General features: G+C 29.0%; 2 protein-coding genes across 7 annotated transcripts; both read left to right on the forward strand.

Moving 5' to 3' along the window:
* Positions 1-5: 5 nt before the first annotated feature.
* LOC147806788 (phosphatidylinositol-binding clathrin assembly protein LAP-like) lies at positions 6-11,479 on the forward strand. The gene is made up of 7 exons (XM_087167209.1): positions 6-323; positions 3,117-3,173; positions 4,920-5,031; positions 5,507-5,624; positions 9,412-9,453; positions 10,246-10,324; positions 11,219-11,479. Exons 4-7 carry the CDS (start codon positions 5,589-5,591, stop codon positions 11,251-11,253), a joined length of 192 nt encoding a protein of 63 aa, XP_087023335.1. The 5' UTR covers positions 6-323; positions 3,117-3,173; positions 4,920-5,031; positions 5,507-5,588; the 3' UTR covers positions 11,254-11,479.
* LOC147806789 (uncharacterized) lies at positions 11,251-21,138 on the forward strand. 6 transcript variants are annotated; one of them, XM_087167204.1, is made up of 4 exons: positions 11,302-11,378; positions 15,449-15,496; positions 17,236-17,434; positions 20,976-21,125. In XM_087167204.1, exons 1-4 carry the CDS (start codon positions 11,331-11,333, stop codon positions 21,104-21,106), a joined length of 426 nt encoding a protein of 141 aa, XP_087023330.1. In that variant the 5' UTR covers positions 11,302-11,330; the 3' UTR covers positions 21,107-21,125. The 6 variants fall into 6 exon arrangements, with proteins under 6 accessions (XP_087023333.1, XP_087023334.1, XP_087023330.1 ...); XM_087167205.1 differs by having other exon boundaries at positions 11,306-11,378; positions 17,230-17,434; positions 20,985-21,138; XM_087167206.1 differs by having other exon boundaries at positions 11,306-11,378; positions 17,230-17,434; positions 20,988-21,135.
* The last annotated feature ends 510 nt before the right edge of the window (positions 21,139-21,648 follow it).

Consider the following 21,648-nt stretch of genomic DNA (forward strand, 5'->3'; position numbering starts at 1 on the left):
GGCAAACAAGAGCAGAAGAATGTTGATGTGAGAACCGTGAAAACATAACTATTGCTGATTGTTGGGGTTTATTTAATCGAAATTATCATTTAGTCTAACAATCACAATCCCTGCTAACAATTTTAAAAAAATAATTACGAATGATTTGTTTAACTTGAAAATAAAAAAATATATATATCTTTACAAACTTGCACTAACATGACAGACTTTGCATGATAGACTTGTGGCTGCAAAGCATACTATTTATGGACAAAATGTAGAAAAAGTTGTTTGTAAAGCTACTACTGACGAAATTATAGGACCAAAGAAAAAACACTTAGATTGTAAGTGACTGAGTACTGTATATAAAAGTTATATCTATTGAGAGTTAAAATTATTAAATTGTGTACGCACTGCAGTCAATATGTTATTAATATGTTTAGTTTTGTATTTTTTTTTCATTGTGAACTGTATTTATCGTGATTATTTCTATGAGAATTATGCTGATAATTTTTTATTTCCCTATTTGCATGTCTAATACAGTATTATAACAATTAAACAGTAGTTACAGGGTTCCAAATGGTCTGTTGGTTCTAGACCGCTAAAATTGTACTCGAACTAACCTAACATAATTGTTAGTTGTGCCACTGATGAGGTTTTTCTGTTTTGGATTTCGGTTTTATGTATTAGTCTGTGTTTTCGTCACAATAGAGGACATTTCATAATTTTGACAATACATTCTTTTAGTTGAAATTTTTCCTTAAAATTGATTTAAAAAGAAAAATCTGTTTAAAAAAATCTGTTGTACATCTTAAAGACATGTAAATGAACTAGTGAAAATATCTATGGACTAGTAATGTCAGGGATATTTCCGTGTCTTGATCTGTGGCAAAATCATGTCGTGGCAATTTCTGGGCAGTGGCCTGCTAGAAGCCAAAAAAAAGAAAAACATAGCAGAAAGGGACCAACTCGAAAAGTATAACTTGTAGCCACTCCTGAATAAACATGTACAGGTGTTTTTTTTTTTTTAATTGCAAGTTTAATATCTATTTGGCACCTTGGCCATTGTTGTTGTTGCGACAGGTAACAATGTGGAAATATTCCTGTAATATCTTTGCCTTTGCTGGTTCCTCTGAGCAATAACTAAATTTTCTTGATTTTTACCTCTGTAAGCATTTAAAATATGTTAGCAAGCTTTTGTTTAGTATTAAGACAATCAAACTACTGAATTACATATAAAAGAAAGATAAAAGTATTTTGATTACTTTTTGTGTACAGTGTAATAAAAGAATTGAATTTCAAGATAATTATTCACGTTTAGATTTATGCAGTGTTTCATTTGATGCTGCAATTCTCCTGTTAAAGTACAACTAATTGTCACAATCTAGTTGTGCCAAGGTTATATTTCCATACTAAAACCTGTTCGCCCAAACTACAATTGCCGAGACAGTAAAGGGGTTTTGAACTCGCCTGAGTTTTGAAATAAAATTAGATATCTATTTGGTTTCCTATTGTGATAACATTTTTGTTTCTTACATGCCTTGCCCTGGAAGTCTCCAAAACCTGATGATTATTTTAGTCTTGTGTTGTGATGTTTGTTTTTATTCGGACAACAGGACTATTAAATCAAAGGTCGACTGTATAAGTAGAAACAGATGCAGGGTTGCCACAGGCTCTTAAAATGAGACTATTTGCAACTATTTTTGTGGAATTTTGTTGTAGTCATTGTGGAATTTTTTTATTCCAAAATGAGAACAGAAAAATCAGGAGTATTCCTTTCCTTTCAGATAAATGAGAAAAGTATCTCTAGAATATAATTTAATTCTATAATAAAAAAGAATTTTTCTTTTTTCTTTTTGCTTTTGTATTTTTTTAAAATTTTTTTTAGCTACTTTATTGATTCAACTCTTTTATTACTGTTTTTTAAATATGAAATCTATAAATATGAAGATACAGAGTATAACAGTTTTGGTTATACCTATAATTTCAATTAATGTTGTTATAATGCTTTTTTAAATTTATTGATGTGTTTTTGTTGGAGAAAATAGTAACTTCGTTAAATCAGGAAAAATTACTTTAATTAGTCATGGAAAGTCATGAATTTGAAAAAATCTAAAATGTAGCAGATGACCTGTATTTTTTTCATCACAGTCATTCAATATTGAGTTTTTTTTCCCCTACAAATTCCTCATTGTCATACACACTGGTACTTTGGCCAGAGATTTTAAAAAATTTAATGTTATATTTTTCGAAATTTTCCAACTAACTATTCCTTTAAGGATATTTTGAGCTCTAGAATTTAGGCATAACGAAATGCATCCTATTTCTTGAATTTGTATTTTCTGTCGAGATGCATTTGTGATTATATTGATAGTGAAATTATAGCCTTTTTCCTAGGCAGTATAGTATATAAAAATTACATATTTTAGAACTTATTAATATTAAGAATTAAAGAAGATATATTTTGTTCTAATGTTGCTAATTTATATCTTATGATTTTTTATGTGCAATGAATATAATATTTTACTGAATTGAGGCGGATTAAGTATTGATATTAAGTATTCATCCTTTTCAGAAATCATTCAATCGCAATGGATTTTGGTGTACCGTTGTTTCGTAGTATATGAAAGCACCAATCATTTTGCATATTTGATGCAATGCTTACGGGTCCGCATGTGCATATACTGAGCTGCATTCAGTGGGAATTATTCTTGCACTATCATGAGCAACTCCGTTGCATTTTACAATAGATCTCAATTTCTAACTTCATTTTCCTCCCTCTGAAATCCAACTGAATATTTCTCTGATCTTTTTATTGTGGCTAATGTAATCAAGAAAAATAGATCTTTGTCAGAAACTAGTTATTTTGTCATGATCATGTAAAGTCTTTGAAAATTATTTTGCATTTTGTTAATGTATATAGTGCTTAAAAAATATTTTTTAAGTGCTTAAAAGGTGCTTATTTTTTGTTGAAAGATTTGGCTATGCACGCTGTTTGAGCTTTATATTGTTATACACGGTTTATTATCTGATTTAAAATTAAAACACTTAATTTAATAGCATTTTATAGCATCATTCCTGATTTCTTAAATTTGTATGTTTGGAGTATATTATTTTGATATTTTTCTTATTTTCAGCTCCTAAAAACACTTCCTGTGCTTCATGAGCAGATAGATGCCTTGCTTGATTTTGATGCAAGTAGTAACTTAATTTTTATATATTTCGTTAACTTTCTTTGTTTGATAATTGTCAAGTGCAGTAATTTTTATTTTTCAAAAAGGCATGAATTTTTTCATTCTTAAGCAATGTGTATACTATTTTCATTTAACGGTTGCAATGGCAACTGTGAACCTGAATGGGGGTACATTTTTTCTGGAAAATCTAAATCTGCAACAACAACAAAAATGGGTTTTTTCATTTAAAATATTGAAGTTACCTTTCCCCAGTCCTAGGAGATCAAGTTGAATTTCATTGAATGTGTCTTTTATAAATATTTCTCTCGTGTATTTTTAAATGTTTGATTTGATGGTATTCATACTTTTTTGACACCCTATATTTACATATAATAATCTTATTATTGTATAAAATGTTATTTACTTGTTAATAAGTGTAAGTTGACCGTTTTTTAATTCCTATTTTTAGTTCGCACTCTCCCTATATCTTTTTCAAATTTTCAATTAGTATTGAAAGTAAAATTTTCATTTTAAAAAGATAAAAAATTGAAGTGTGGGACCATATATCAAGCTTGGGTAGGTACTTCAAAAATTGTGGTTATGGCAAAACAAGGGGGATACTAAGATGAAATATTTTTATTAGACATACAGTTGAACTTCTATTTAACAAACTCCCAGTTTGTGAATTTCTCTGTTTTGCTATTATTATTATTATTTTGAGGAACCAAGAATATTTTGGAAATTTCTTTGTAAAATAACTTCCAAATTGCCAAGTGAATTTTCTGTTTAACAAACTCTTCTTTGAAATCCACTATCCCTATTTCCCAGAATATTTCAAACTTGTTAATGTGTTTTATGGGGGAAATGACCTTGAATTGATTTTTACAGCCACTTAACTTTTAGAGAAGGCAGCGATATCCTTTTTTATTTGAATTTCACACAGAAATTCATGCCAAATTTCACTTAACAAAAGCATAACATAAATTTCTAAAGCATGGGAACTCTGTTACAGATCGTACTATTCTAATCAAAGAACGAAACTAATTTACAAATTCACAAGAAAAAAAAAGTAAGTAACATTTAAAATAATAAATCAAAATAGCAAAGTGCTTACAACAGCTATAAATCGAAATTTTTTTTCATTTTAATTTATAAAGTCAGAAAAACAATTCTAGCAGAAAACAGCAAAAATTATAAAAATTTAAGATATGTGTGTTAGCAGGACAGTACTTCATTAGGGCCTGCTAAAACACAGGAGCCTTTCATTTGTTAGTGGTGGAACCAAAAACTAACGGTGCCCTGAGGCCCATATAATGGAAAATCAAATAAGAAAATGCAATTAGAAAAATTTAATGTAAATGCAAAGAAAAATAAATGGCAAACAATCACAAAGTAAGTCTTAATAATGACTTAAAAGTACACAAACTGAGACATAATAAAGAGATGTTCACAAATAAGAAAAATAAATGAAGATAAAGTTACAGTTAGAATAGCCAAATCAAAATAAAATATAAATTGTACAAAAGTTATGAAGTAAATAAAATAAAAAATAGAATAGTAAATGAAGTTTTTTAATGTATAATTTGTGACTGTCCACTCCCTTTTGTTACAGGTTTAAAAATTGTTTTATCTAATTGCTTCTGTAACAAAGCCTAAGGCTCACATTAAAATTTATTTATATTTCTATATGTATTCAGCTTTAACATTCTTATTTATTCCAAATTCACAAAAAAATCATTTTTTTAAAAAATTACTTTTTTTTAACAGTGTAACCCAGATGATTTAAGCAATGGGGTTATGAATTCCTGTTTTATGCTGCTTTACAGAGATCTGATTCAGTTGTTTGCAGCATACAATGATGGAGTTATCAATTTGTTTGGTATGTATTGATTACAATTTTTTCCATCTTTAATTTAGAAATGAGAACTTTTAATTTTCATGCTAAATTTAAGAAATTTTTGAGCTCTCGAAACATTACAAACTATTAAATGTTTTTCATTTTCTTGGACCATAAGGAAAGTCTGAATAGTTTATCTTAAATCAAATGTAAGTTTTCCAAATAAAACAATTTGTTAAGAAAAGCAATTTGAATAATTCATGTCATATGGCAACTCCCAATTTTTTTAATGTATACAGATAAGAATATTTCAATTTTAATGAATCCTGCAACCTTGAGCTATATTAGTTAAGCTTTTTTCCTAAAAAAAATGAGCAAATAATATGTAATTTATGTATAATTTAAAATTAAATAGATTGCATTATTAAAAAAAAAAATTGTGTGTAATTTTTCAAATGAGTGCATTAAGATTTGTTATAAATTATGTTACAAGTAATATTTTGTATTCTTTCCTTAGAAAAGTACTTCACCATGAATAAAAAGCATTGTAAAGAGGCCTTAGAAATTTATTAGCCAAGAACAAGAAATTTATTATAGCCATGGACAAGGTGCCAGACTTTTTGAAAGTAGCTGAAGTAATAAAATTTTCGTAATAAAATATTTTACTACATTATTATTATTAAGTTGCCATCTGTAACACACAATTTGTTTTCAACTTTAAGTGTAAAATCATTCTACAGCATTACCTTGAATGCAACAACCCTGGTTCATTTCTGTCTACTAGTTGATTTGCCTTTAAATGTACCTGCTAATATTTCGTTTGTACTGATTTGATTATTGTACTCATATGCAACAAATTTACTTTTAAATATTCCTAATATTCTCTATTCCTGCCATCTTCAACTGTGTGTTGCGCACTCATAGGTTCACAATTGAGGGGTTTATCACACACTTTTTGAAAAGGGGATATTTTTACTTCAAACTTACCCTTAATATTTTTTCCAGATAAGTGTTTCATAAACTTTCTAGTTGAATAACAGTTCAAAGTACATGTAAATTGTGCTGTTTTACATAAAAAATGCTTTTAAAAACTGCCCACCTGAACAGATTGAAAATGTGGCTTATCATTATCGGAGCCCGCACTAAGCATTTGCCACGTCTCCAAATTCAATAAAATCGTTAATTCGACGGAAGAAAATCGTGTTTTGGCGAAAGTATTCACGAACGATTTTTTCTGTCAAAAAGAAAAATTAATATTTGCCTTGATCTTTAAAATTATATCAATATGAATTTTTCTACAACAAATCATGTTTATTTTAATTGATAATAGTAATTTACCTTAATTATGTAAAATATCTAATTAGAACTAAGGCCAGATAACATAAACAATAAGAAGGAGGAAAAAATTAAAATACAGATTACGTTCATTGCTGGATCATGCAATATAGTGAGGTAAAACTTGCTCCTTTGATGGAGACTTTTAAAATTTGGCTTACACTTTTTATGTTTGGTTAATTTGCTAGCTGGTAATTTTAAGTTCCTTGTAAAGTTTGCAAATTTTGGAAAAAGTAATGTTTTTACACATTTGTAATGTTTTAAAAGTTATGTTTTTACGCGATTCAGTAGTTTCCAGAAGTCCAGGGTCCTGAAGTTTCTAGAAATCATCAATCACATTTATGTATAAAATTTCTTGTATATTTTATTTAGAAATATTAGAACTATAATTTATACTTGGCATCGCTTTCATTTGTAAATATTTTTTCTGTTAGAATAATAAATATGGTTAAAGATAAAAGTAAACTTATACATAATTATTCATTTAAATTATGTGTATATAATTTATTGAGAATTTCATGTTTTGAAAATATGAATGATTTAAATTTATAAAGACATAAATTTTTAGAAATGAGTCATTAATGATTTTACTCAAAAAAATTTCAGGAATTTAGAGTTGGGCTCACAATCACCCCTGGATATATAATGTAGGGAAAATATTTATAAACTTTGACAAGTTTATAAATATTTTCCCTATTAGCTTCCCCTACTAACTCACTTTGTAAATAATATATTAAGTATGTAAATAAATAAATTTATAAACATTATACATTTAAATGTAAGGGACAAATCAATATGATCCATTTTGCCTATGGAAAGAATGAAGTTAATATTATAGGTACAAAAACTGAAATGATTGCTACTTCTAGAAACTGAGATATTTTTCCCTATAAAAGGTTATGCCAATTCCTGTTGTGATAATTTAGTAATTTTTATTGTGAATGCATCCCTGTTTCATTCTCTTTTTGCATGCTTAGTAGAAATAATCTCTTCTGTAGTCGAATGAAGATGCTCATATTTTATGTGTAGATTGGAAAACTCTCCTGGTTAGTACATTTTATTTTTGAAGAGCCTTCCAAACTGTCAGAACTGAACAAAAGATTTTTATTATTTATTGATCTATCCATAACATCAGCAGACTCACAAAAACTTAAGAGTATTTGCCAAATGAACTTCAATTTAAATGTTAGTTGGTCATCACTGTTCATGCTTCAAAAATGCTGCTCTGAAGAAAAAAAAGGAACTCTGATTTCTATCCCACACGTCGGTAATAATAGAAGTTGGTGACGTTCCCGGTCACATAAATTATCTCACTTCACTTATAATATTAGTGTGTCAAAAATAAAATTCTCCCTCAGTGATTGTAAAGACGTGAATCCCAGCAGAACACTGAAGTTAAGCATCACCGGCTGCGGTCAGTAAGAGGGTGGGTGACCACTTTGATCAACCTGCGTAGGGACCGAGGGTGTGCGGTATCAGTCCTTGTTAGACTTTTCTACTGTAAAGTAATGAACTTTGCATGCAGGTTGTCTGGCTACCAAAGCAGAAGATCAAAGTTGCGATGGCATGCCTTTAGATCATTCTCAGGGATGTTTCTCAAACCATTGATCTTAAGTCCATTTTGTTAAGTCTTTCTAACAAGGTGAAAAATGAAAGGATAAAATTTTTTCTTCATTTTTATACCCAATCTAAAGGTTTTGTATTTTCACTATGTAAATGAATGATAATTTTTTTAATTGCATAATAAATTTTTTTTATTTAGGAAAAATAACTAACATTTTAAAGACATTTTTTAATTTATTACAATATTTTTTTAAAATAGTCATTGAACTATCGGGGGTCTGTCTAGGTTTTTCTGAAAAGTACCTATTTTGTGAAAATTTAGACATAATTTGTGAAAAATTAAAAACTATATTAAAATATCAACACAAAAACATGGTAAAAATATAGATTTAATGTTTCTTAACGGATACAAAAACAAAATTTTAAGGAAAAGTATTTTGTGAAGCTACCGTTTTTCCTAAAGTTGAATTTATGAAACTACCGTTTTAAATAAAATTGAATTTGTGAAGGTACCGCTAAACGGTAGCAAATTCGGCCTGGACAGACCCCTGACTATAATTACATAGCCTTGTAATTTTGTACCCAATCCAGAGTATTGCCAGAAATTTGCCTTCGTGAAGGACTTTTTGATGGAACTAACCTGCATTTACGTTACATGAGAAGGATAACTACTCTCAGGTAGCGAGACGATAAGTGAACTCAAACCCATGATCCGTTTAACACTGAGAATGTTTTACGTCAGCTCTGTGGTTGTTGCACCGGGTGCAAAATGCCTATTGACCGGCCATCACTGGCCTGGTTCACCTTATTGGGAGGCGAACACTCTATCCCCTGAGCCACCACAGCTCTTTAAAAAATTATTTTATTTTATAACTGTCGCTGAACAGCTAACTCAATTTTTTGGGTTTACAACTATTCATGTTCAACTCCATAGCCTTAAAATTTTGAACCCAATCTAAAAAGACAAGTGAACTCTTTGATCAAATACTTTGAGAAATTTTGCCTTCTTTGAGAACAAGTACAATATTATTTTATTTTATAGCTGTCGTTGAGCAGCCCACCTAATTTTGGGTTTAGGACTAGTAATGTTCAACTCCGTTGCCTTATAATTTTGAACCAATCCAGAAGACAAGGAAACTCCTGGATCAGTTCCCCCAGAGGTATGACTAGTTATGGAAACATGGAGGACTTTGTGACCCGACAGATTTAACATCCGTCTGTCACCATTTACCACCCAAGTAGTCTTTTGCCGGCGGGGATCGAACCCTCAACCTAATTCCGTGCTCAACCAGCCACAAAGCATATACTTGTTTGTCTTTCAGAAAGAGTGTAGCCAGTAGTTGAAGAATATTTAATAATGCTACTTCTGTTAATTATAATTTTTTTTTTATTAAATATTATATTTATATTGAATTATATATTTCTTTATTTTAATTTCTCAAATTTCTTTTTTTTAAAAATCTTTTTTGCAATTTTTCTGTTTTCGCAAAATTTTGATGGAATTTTTAAATGTTTATTTTACAGAGTGTTGGCATTGATAAGGGCAGTATACCTGATCTAACCAAGGTAAGTCGTAATGCTATGCTTTAAATCAATTGAACTGTAAAATGTTCCTAAAATGAAATTTAAATAGCAAAATCCGCTTTAAACACATGAGCAGTAATGCTTTCTAAATTGCAACATTTCACTATAAGTTTTCTTCGCTTTTTTCTTATTTTATTTGAATTGTCGTTCAACAGCCGACCCAATTTTGAGTTTAAGACTACCTATGTTAAACTCCTTATCCTTGTAATTTTGAACCCAATCCAGAAGACAAATGAATTCCTAGATCAGTTATTTTGATGGAACTAACCCGCATTTGTGTTACATGGAGAGGAAGCCACAGAAACCTCCCATGGTTAGCCTAACGGCAAGGGGACTTTAACCTATCTACCATCCAGGATATTTAACGTCATCGGTGTGTTTGGCATGAGCCCAAATTCAGAATTCCAACCATCGCTATGTGGGATTCGTACCCAGCTAACCTCTTTGGGAAACAAGCGCTCTCTCCCCTGAGCCACAACAAAGTAATCGTGTTATATATGTTTATTTAGTTTTGTCCTTCTCATTTTTAAAATACTGTTTATTTTCAATAGCAAGTAAACTTATTTCATAATTTTTGCTTTATGCATATGAATGAGCAAAACTGAAAATTAATTATCCAATTCATTTCATCAGTTACAGAAAGGAAAGGAATTTTGATATAATCAGATTCGAAAAAATCATGGAATTTTTTTTTCTGAGTGTTTGAGCCCACCCTATGATTAATAGTTAAATTTAAACTATACTATGCATTACAACAATTTACTTTGTTTTTAGGCTCCGTGTACTTTGCTAGAAGAAATGGAAAATCACCTTACACATTTGGAAGGAAAAAAAAAATTCAAACAGTTGCCAAGTAACTACATATTTGTTTGAACGTATAATACTAAATTTGTCTTTTTTTATTATTATATACAATTTGGTGTCAGTCATAAAAAGTCTTTGATATTGTATTAGTCTCTAAACTTCACTTTATAATTGAATATTAGTGAAAATTCATTGAAATTCAATTTTAATTTTAATATTATTATAATTAAATTGCTATACAAAATATATCTTAAATACCTGAAAGTTTTCTTGAAGATATACATATTATTCTATTTTTTTAATATGTATATCCCGATGAATTCTTTTTGTATAGTAAGATTCATGTTAAAATAATGCTTTACTTTGTAATAAAAATTTTTTTTGAGAAATATGCTAGTGCTTTCAATATATACGTAACTAATAAACGACTAAAAATAACTTACCCATAAATGATCATATTGTACTCTTTAACACCGCTGTATCGGCCTGTCGATACAGGCGTTAAATCGATATGTCGCGATATATCGATTTCTAGCCCAGTCCTAATCATGATTATGTAAAGTTTTTGAAAATGTTTTTGAATTTTATTGATTTTTGATGATTTTGAATTTTTTTCTAGTTTATAAATTAAGAACTTTGAACAATAGAAAAAAATCTTTTTTATTACTGCACAGATGCTAATTATAATTTTTTTCTTTTTTTGGAAAGTGATTAAAAAAAATTTTTTGAGTGCTTAAAAGGTGCTTATTTTTTGTTGAAAAATCTGGCTACTGGTCTTATCATTTATGTAGTTTCTCCCCCTGCATCATTTTTTTTTATTATTTATGATTTTAAAAAAATGTACTCTTTAAATTATAAATATTATATTATTAGTTCATAAGCTTTGATTATTTACACAAAGAAAAAATATTACATAGTTTAAGAAATTTCATTAACCTTTTAGGACAAATTCATGGTAGTGTGCAGTGTCTGCTCTGAGCTCTACTAGTTCTGCTTTAGCAAGCAGTGCACATGAAATCTCTCACGAGCTGAATGGCCTGACAGTGGATGAGAGTATGAGGAGGGCTGTTGAAGAAGAAGATGCCATCATGAATCAATTGAAGGTTGTATAATCACTTGTAAAAGTTGCATGAATCTGGCTGCATTTCATGTTTTGAGCATTTGGGAATGCCTATTAATAATCATTAAAATCGTCTCAAAGGACTGCTGACTTATTTATGCATCCTGCATGACTCTTGCTTCACTTCATTGCCAGGATTCTCACTCCACAGAGAAAACCGGGAAAATACAGGGAATTTAAAAATCACCTAAAATAACAGGGAATTTTGTTTCTTATTTTCGTCTTTTAAAAAATGGTGACCACTCTTAAGGATATTTCAACTATACTAAATTGTTTAATTTACTGCAGCATTATTGAAGTATTTTCAGCTGGTTTTTTTTTTGTCAATTTCAACTGTAAGTTCATACTCTCCCTATATCTCGTTCAATTTTTAAATAATTTATAAAATACTTTTTATTTATCCACTCAAGTTCAAATACATTTTTTTACCGATTTTAAAAATAAAATCAGTGATAATTTCTAACTTATAGCTCTATTTGAACAAAAAAATAGTTTATCGAGTACATTTAAATGCTTAATTATTTTATATTCACTGTGTACGATCAATTCAATAAATAACATTTCCTGGTAACAAGTGTGGTCCACATCACCAAATTTATACTTTAATAGTTGTCCGATACCATGCGCCTTTTTTTCTCTTCCAATTCCTACTTATTAGTTCATACTCTCCCTATATCTTGTTCAAATGTTCAATCGTTAATAAAATACTTTTTATTCATACACTCAAATTCAAATACATTTTTTTTTAAACTTGTAGTGAAAAGGCACTCGATGTGAATGCAGTTTTTTCAAATATTAATTTATTAATTAAATTTAATTAATTAATTTTAGTTTTCGTGGGAGAAAAAATTGTAATTATATAATAAAAAGTAACTAAAATAAAATTTTTCTTCTTCTGATCTAAGTAGGAATTGACTTTAAAGTTTTTTTTTATAATTACTTGTTTAAGTATGTTCCTTTTCTTTCTCTAAGTTTTCCCATCAATTAAAACTGGTATAGTTAGTCCAATATAGCTTGCACAAGAGCACAGTAATTATGTTTCCTCTTACTATCTTGCATATAATATGTTCAGAGAAAATACAAAGAATTTTTTTTCCTGATTTGAGAGGCAACTCTAACTGTATTTACATCATTTCGGAACACCAATTAGAATCATTAAAATTGTCTCCTTGAATAACTGATAATAAAACGCTACTGTTAACTTTCTCCTAGAACGATGAATACTGGATCATTTAAGTCTTTTGCGTGAATTTCGCTGCACATTATTGTTTTTTAAAGCTTTCATGGTTCTCAGTTACAATCATCAAAATTGAATAACTATCAATAAAATAATGCTGATAATCTCTCGTGAGAAATGGAATACACAATCATTTATGTATGCTACTTGACTTTTCCCTTATCATGTTTGGGTTTTTATCAATTTTTTTAATACAGTAAAGAAATATGCCATTTTTCATCAAGACTCATTTTAACATAAGTTAACACTCCTATATGAGTGTTAACATTTGCAATATAATATCGCGACCCAAATGAATGCTATTTTTTCAATGAAACTATATCATGTTTTATATTATCTTTGATTATACAGTTAAACAACTCTAACACTCAAGGAGATTATATAAATTTATTTTGGAATTTCCTTTACCTCACAAGAAATCTTCTCCTTTATATTATTTACTGAGTGGTAGTTTTTTTCATAGTTATTTTATGAATATTTTTACAAACTTTGTATCCATTAATGATTTTTTCTAATCAGTGTTGGTGTAAATTATCAGGCATTTCTTATTACCATATTTCAGATTGGTTAAAAAAAAAAAGTTATTGAAAATGGGATTCAAATGAAAAATCAAATTGACTTTGAGTAAATAATTAGAGATGTACTTAAAAAATCAACTCAATTTTTCTTAATCGAAAAACTAAAATTTGAATAATTGAATTTTCCATTGAAAATGCCACTTTTAGTTATTGAGAATCTGACTGTTGAGAAGATAAAAACAGTAATAAATGATTTGTGTTATTATACTACTACACTCTATCCTTTTTCTTAAATTTATGGAATGAAAATTTCTGTGTTTATCTTGTAAAATTCTCAAATAAAAAAAAGCAGGTTAAAGTTATATGTGATGCATAGCATTTTTAAAAAGTGCTTAAAGGTGCTTATTTTTGATTTTTAAATGCCCTTTAAGGTGCTTTTAAAAAGTGATTAATTTTCCCTTTTCCAAAATGAGATTTTTTTTTCTTCACCATGTCGATTTTCACCACGTATTATGTAAAAGTGTGGTTTTCACATTGTTCTATTCTACGTTTTTACAATTTATTCAACCATTGCATTTCGGCGTACCTTCGGTCCGTAGAGTATGAAAGCGCCAATCATTTTACATGTTTCATGGAATGATTGCGAGTCTGCATGTGCGTCTACTGAGCTGGGTTCAGTGAGATTATTGCACTCTCATGTGCAGCTCTGCTGCAATTTGCAAGATATTCTCAATTTCAGCCTTCATTTTCCACCCTCTGATATTGAACCAAAAAATTTCTTGATTATTTTATCATGTAAAGTCTTTGAAAATTATTTTGCCTTTTGTTAAAGAATAGTGATTGCAAATATTTTTTGAGTGCTTAAAAAGTACTTAAAAGGTGCTTATTTTTTGTTGAAAGATTTGGCTATGCACCCTGTTATAGTTTTTAACTTAACAAAACTTAGTATTCAGTCATTTTAATTTATCTTATTTGAATTTTTATATATTATTTTACATGCTCTGCATATTTATAAATTACATTACAATATTGTTATGTAGGTCTATAGTAAATATTCAGCTTTAATGAATCAATAAATGAAAGCACTGAGCTGTTATCTTGTAGATTCAGGATCAGATTTCTGTCTCAGATTGTGCTACAATCATACAACACTTTGCTCAATGTTTTTACTAACGGCTGGCATTGAACTTCTTATTTTTTACCTCGAAAGATGTTGCTTATTTATTGTTGCTTATTTAATGTTACCTGGTGGCCACCTATGAACCTTAGTCATGGAGGGAAGCATCATTACCCTTTCACACATCATACAACAAAGGATAACACCTAGAAAGAAACATCTATACGCTGAGCGTGTTTCGAATTCCGAACCATTTACTTCACAGTCAGACACGTTAACATATTATTCGATAATTAGATAGGTTTGAGATGTAATTACCACTACAATTATTAAACATCTATTCTCAAGTATATGAGACATGCTAACTCAATTCAATCTTGAGAAACCTTTTGATAGATAACAACTCTCCCTAAAGGTTTATATTATAAATAATAAACTAATAAAAAATATTGATATTAGAGATTATAGAGGAAAGGGTTATATTTTAAAAGCATATAGTATTGGTCAGAGATGATTGTGCTCCGGAAAAAATTTAGATTTCCAGATTTTTCGCCAATTGCGTTCTGGAAGTTTCTGGAAATCCAAGTTTCTGGAAATTTTAAGGAATCACTGATCGCATTAATGTATAAAAATTCTTGTATATTTTATTTAAAAGTATTAGAACTATAATTTATACTTGGCATTTCTTTCATTTGTAAATATTTTTTCTGGTAGAATAATAAAAGTGATTAGAGATAAAATTAAACATACACTTAATTATTAATTTAAATTGGTCTGCCTATAATTGATTTGGAATTTCATGTTTTGAGAATATGAATGAATTAAATTTATTAAGACATTAATTTTTTGAAATGCTTCATTAATGATTTCACCCAAGAAAATTTCAGGATTTTTGAGTTGGGCTCACAATCACCCCTGAATCGTATAAGTTCTGAATAAAAAAATATTTTAATGATATTGGATAATCAGATGTACAATTAAACAAGCTTTTGTGTTAGTTACGTAAGTAATAATTGAGTACGCATGTAATAATTTAGTTATAAAACTTAATCCGTGAAATTTACTCTTGCATTGTTAGTTGTGCGCTGAACCATACTCCTGCATCTACTAGTTATAAAAATAAAGCGATTGTTACATAAACTGGCATCCCTATCTATAATATCTTCTTCTTCCTCCTGTAGTCGCATGAAGAGGCTCATACTTTATCTGTAGATTGGAATACTATCCTGGTTAGTACATCTCCTTCAATTCTTTAAGAAGAGTATATCTCCTAAGTATTCCTATATCTCCTAAGCATCTCCTAAGTATTTTATGCTTGCTTTAGATAGGATTATTTATTTTAATTTCTGTGCTTGCTTGAAAGTGTTCTATGATTTGATCAGAAAATGTGTTATATCTGTATTTTTTTTCTTTATTTGTAGTTAAGACCCATTTTAAAAATCATGGGTCTTGATTTTAAAATATATTAAGTGTTCATATTTTGTACACATGCTTAAATTGTTTTGCAATCTCACTACTTTATTAACTAATTTTAATGTATTGGGAGATAATCTGACAGCCTGGATCACCACCGTGATCTTTTTAAAAGAAAATGTATTTTTAGTTGAAAAATCTGTTTTTTATTGTTTAAGTACTAATTTTTATCAACTAAAATAATTTTGATTCATTTAACAAATTTTAACTTTTTTTATTTATTTTTATAAGTTTTTAAATTCGGATGATCTAAAAATGCCAGATATTTTTAAAGTGCCGTCAGTCTAAAAAGAGTGAATACTGATCTAGAGGGATACTATAAAAGAGCTGTGCCTCTTTCTCTTTATACAAAAGTTATCGAAATGTTTAAATTTTCGTGCATAAAAGTAGCAAAACAAATAGTAGTTTTAATAGTTTCTTTAACATTGCGCATTTTTATTAATAAAACTTGTTAAGGTTGTACAAAAACATTTTAGTATGAATGCAATTTCTTTTAAAACTTGCTTATTTTATTTTAAAGAATAATAATCAATTGCAATAATGAACAATATTTTGTGTTATTGAGTGCAACGAAGATATCTCGTCCATAGAGTGGACGATAGAGTGCAACAAAGACAAGATATCTTGTCCGTGGCGATGAATGAGTTAAACCATCCTTCGTTAGAGCATTGATAAAAATTAAAGAATAATCTAGAGTTAGAAAATGATAGTAACCATTAAGATAATAAAAAAATTACTCTTAGGAAAGAAATCATGCAAACCATATGAAGAAACATTGGACCAAAGTGCAATGTGGTGGATTTTCCTAGGAATTCCGCAGAAAAAAAATGAATGTTTAAAGATCTCAGTGAAAAAATTTAAAAACCTCATATTTTAATTATGAAGATTTCATGTACCGATTTTTAAAACCATTTATAACACAGAATGTAGCAATAAGCATTTTTTCTTATTTGCTTCATTATTGAATACCATTATTGAATTGGTTCAGCATTCAAAGAAGCCACAAGCTTACAGTATCTGGACAAATGCTTCAAGGCAAAGTCTATGAATTTGCTAAGAAAGTTGGTGAGACGACTTTTATGATACAGGTTTAAAAAGCAGATTATAATAAATTCAGGAAAAATTATTGGAGAGTTGGGAAGTGTTTCCATATCTGATGTTGAGGATTGCTCATCAGCTAAAGATTACTAATTTATTTTGTATGCAAGTCGAAAGGTAATAAAAAATATAAGTTAATACATTTTTTGATACTACGTTTTATTTTTCAGTCATTTTTGTATTTCATTTTATGCGTCATTTATTTGAATAATGTGTTATAAGGGGGGGGGGGAGTTTGGAACCATCAGTTAAAATTATGGAACGGATATAGTGAACGGAAATTTTGGTTCCTTGAAGGTTTACTATCGGGGTTTGACTGTACTATGATGAAATTGAATAGATTCATACGTTAATGTTGGAATGTATTAATTTTGAAAAACCTATTCCCCAGGAGCAGAGGTTGAAAGAACTAGCCAAACAGACTCCCGATGCTATCCCCAAAGTTCCCAGACCCATGCCACCTTCTGTATCTGTGAGTCCCCCTGCCAAGCCAAAAGAAATAATGAACTCAGAAAAGCCCTCATCTGATTTGATGTCTCTGAATCAACCAGTTTTAGGTGGAGGTTTCATACAGGCTGTCCCTTACCCACAAGAAGGTATAATGTTTTTTTTTCCTTATGTGCTTTTAATTCATCTGTTGAAATGTATTTGAACAAAATCTTTTTGTCCTATTCAAATATCTTAACATTGTCTGTATATATTTAACATATCTGTGTTGCAAAATAACGACTATAATTATGCGTTCCATTGTACATTCTTTAAGTCTTGTTCACATAGTGGATTGATCATAAAGACGTGGTTCTCATTAGAACACTAAATTCAAGCATAACTGACTACGTTCAGTAAGCGGGTAGGTGACCACTTTGATTGGCCTGTGAAGGGACCAAGGGTGTGCTGTATCAGTCCTCATAAACTGTTCTACTACTAAGTTCTTTATTTCATGCGCAGGTCGTCGGACTACAAAAACAGGGGAGCCATGCCTTCTGCAGATGATCGAAATTGCGATGGCATGTCTTTGAATTATCATTAGGGACGTTTCCCAGGCCGTCGCCAATAGCCCATTGTGTCGAGGATGTACGGTATCAGTCCTCATAAACTGTTCTACCCCTAAGTTCTTTATTTCTCCCGCAGGTTGTCGGGCTGTGAAAACTGGGGAGTTATCCCTTCTACAGAGGATCTAAATTGCGATGGCATGTTTTTGAATCATCATTAGGGATGTTTCCCAAGCCGTCACCAATAGCCCATTGTGCAGCTCTAGTGTGACGTAAATAAACTGCCTACCAACACTGCAATTGTGGATTTTTTTTAATATCTGGTTTATCAGTAGAAGGAATTAATTGTATGCAAGTACAGAGTTTATCAAATAATCCAAATTTTAATTTCTTTTTTTTTCTCAGTATTGTATTTATTTTTGTTTTATACATTTTTAAAGAATGACTAACATTTCTTACATATTCTATGGTATGAAAATAGTGTGCTTTTTTTGTGTATAATTTCGGTTGAGTTCTGAAATTTACTGGATTTTTTCACTTTTATGTTGGAAGCTCTGAAATAAGTTTGAATAATTTAATTTTATCTCGTGTCAAAAATATTGCTCCGTATAGACTACCAAGTATAGGCAGAGATGTATATGTTATTGCCCATTATTACTAACAAACACTATACCCTTAATAAAATCTGTGAATAAACAGCTATTTTGATTGTAGTTTCCAGTACCATAATCTCTACATCCAATATTTGAAACCCAAATAACAAACTCCAACGTCCGAAAACGTTGCATTGGCAACGATTGTTTTTAAGCCAGCTAGATTTTTCTTCAAATACTTTCATCTTTATTGTGATTATGTCAAAAATTACCATTTGTGTATATAGAGCAGCCAAAGAGCATGAAAAAGTCAGAGAATTTTATCAATCTGGAAAAATTCGAAAAATGTCTAGGATTTTAACTAAAATAACTTAAAAGTCGCAGAAAAGGAAAACTTTTTTTCTTCCTTTCTGCAGAATTGTATTAAAAAAATGTCTTTATCGCATATCGGAGGAGAAAAAAGTGGCTCATCATTTTTTTCTACTTTTTTTTGAGAATAAAAAAATTCTGCAATGACTGGCTTTAGCTAGAATTTCAGACGGATATTATAAAAAAGTAATTTCCTAATAGCAAAAATTTGAAAAAGGTTAACTTTACAAATATTTTGTAGAACAGAAGAATATAGCCAAGAATATTAAACATGTATTCTTTTATAATTTAAAACAAAAATTCTTAGATTTATAATTAAAAAACTATATATACTGTTCTATGCTATACATGAAGGCTTTTTTTTAATATTTTTTTATTTTTGTTAACAGAAAGCGCTTCTGTTACTTTAAATTAATTACATATGTATTTGCTACTATTAAAAATATCTTTCAGAAAGGTATTAGTATTAGAGAGAATTGTCGCAGATAGCTCGAAAAAAGTCTGCCACAGGGCAGGGTTCGTTGATTTAAATCACGATTTAAATCATGATTTAAATAAAATGATTTTTTTTTTTAAAAAATCATTGATTTAAATCAACTATTTTTTTTATCTATATATATTGATTTTAAAAGTCAAAAAACAGTGTTTTAAATTTTTGATACTTTTATTATTTTCTTTTCTTAGTATTAAAATTTAATTTAAGTAAATTGCTGCATTAATTAATTTTAGTTAACGAAATTACTTTCTTGGTGTGTGTTGAATTCCAACACATTTGAAATTACATTTTTAAAAATGTTTTGATTCTTGAGATTGAAAGTACAGATTAAAGTAAACATTTAATGCTGTCTTAATATAGACTTGCATAGCTGTAGAAAGTAATTAATAAACATGAATTTTTTTCAAAAAATAATACAAATAATGTTAATTAAAATTCTACCTTTTGAATGAAAAAGCGTGAATTAAAATCTACATCATATTTTATTGGTGGAAAATGTATATTTCTGAGGCTTGAGGTTATATTAAAAAGAAATTACCCTAATATGCCAAAAACAGAAAAAGAAAAAAAAAAGGGAATTCAGATGTTTTTTTCTTAATATAGTGTCATTCTTCCCTTTCAAACTCTATTTGATGCAGTAGGGTTATTAACTGGTATTTTTTTCTTATAATATGTTTACAGTATCTTTGAAATTATCTGATTTTCTATAAAGAAATTTTGTGAAAAAAAATTCCAATGAGTACATAGATTTTCTAATTTTTTTTAGCTTAACTTCTCTATTTCGATATAGATTTAAAAATGAATATTTTAATATAAAAATATATAGATTAAATAGTTATTTATTTTTTGATGAATGACTACATTTATAAACACAGTCTGCTACATTTATTTTTTCATTTTAAAAATCAAAAGAAAAAAAAAAAAAGAAATCACAATTTTAAATTAAAGTTATGTCTTGCTAACTGAAACTTTGCTTTAATAGTTAAAGTACAGGGGTCTGTCCAAGCCAAATTTACTACCGTTTAACGGTACCTTTACAAATTCAACTTTAGGAAAAATGATAGAATAATCACACAAAATACTTAAAATTTTATTTTTGTGTCTCGTAAGAAACTCCATATTTTTACTATATTTGTGTTGATTTTTTAATATAATTTTTAATTTTCGCAAAATCTCTCAGAAAAACCCAGACAGACCCCTGAAGTATTCTGTAAATTCTCTATTTCATCTAGTCTTTAAATTTTAATCATGCATTTGTTTCTAAATGGTTGCTATGCATTCAAAGCCATATATTATAATGAAAAATTATTTTAGTTAGAGTTTCTAAAATATTGTTACAATATAGTTTTAATATTAAGTTAATTCGATTAAACATTTATAATTTTCTTTAATCATAAATTAAAGTTCTTACAGTGTATTTGAATAAAAATCCAAAAAATCTGTTTTAAATCAAAAAAATCCGATTTAAATCAAAAAAATCTGATTCTTTCGATTTTTTTTTAAAAAATCACGAACCCTGCCACAGGGATCAAAACTGTTCTCTAACTTTTGTTAATGGTTGACCGAATCAGAAATGGTTGATTCTGTCCATTTTACAATCTGGTATTATAAACTTAGCTATATACACATACTAATATCTATCTTAATCTGTAATCTATCTTAATCTATTTTTTTTTTAACAATTCAGATCTTTCAGCAGTTCAGCCTCAAGCAATGGCTCCAAATTTTGTCACTGAAGTACCTTTTAGTGCTGCATTTCCTGTGGTTCAACAAGCTGATACAGGAGGTAACCTATGTTGTCCACCAATTTGTTTATAAATTTCTTTTTTTAACAGTATGTTTACAATATTTTGTTCAATAAGTAATAATCTTTCTTTTCAGTGCATCCTTTTATTAATGTTTGAAATTTTTCATCATTGATTTTATTATATATAAATATAATAATAATTAATTTTATGTTGCGTGTGATTTTTGCATCAGGCTGAAGCTGGGAAAGTTATAGGTTTAAATACAGTTTTGTTATTTATTTATTTTTAAGAATTTTATAATATTTTCTTTCTCAATGCATGCTTTTATTAGCGTCTGGAACTTTGATATTATTAATTGTTGTTATTATTATTGTTTGCCATAATTTCTAGAATGTGGTGAAAATTACTTTCCTGTATGATGTTTTACTTTGGTATGTATTTAACAATATTCATGGTGTAACGTATAGTTAATTCGTAGTACCAGATGGCGCTACCCCATCTGGTGCTCCGCAAAAACAGTAACAATAATCTTCATTCTGACTTAATTGGAGATGACGCAAGACGAGCTCTGCGAACCATCATGGTTCCCTTTTTCCCACTCATTTGAGTAAA

This window comes from Parasteatoda tepidariorum, chromosome 7 (assembly GCF_982258835.1).
Source record: "Parasteatoda tepidariorum strain Cologne lab strain chromosome 7, Ptep-v5.0, whole genome shotgun sequence".
Lineage (NCBI taxonomy): Eukaryota > Metazoa > Arthropoda > Arachnida > Araneae > Theridiidae > Parasteatoda > Parasteatoda tepidariorum.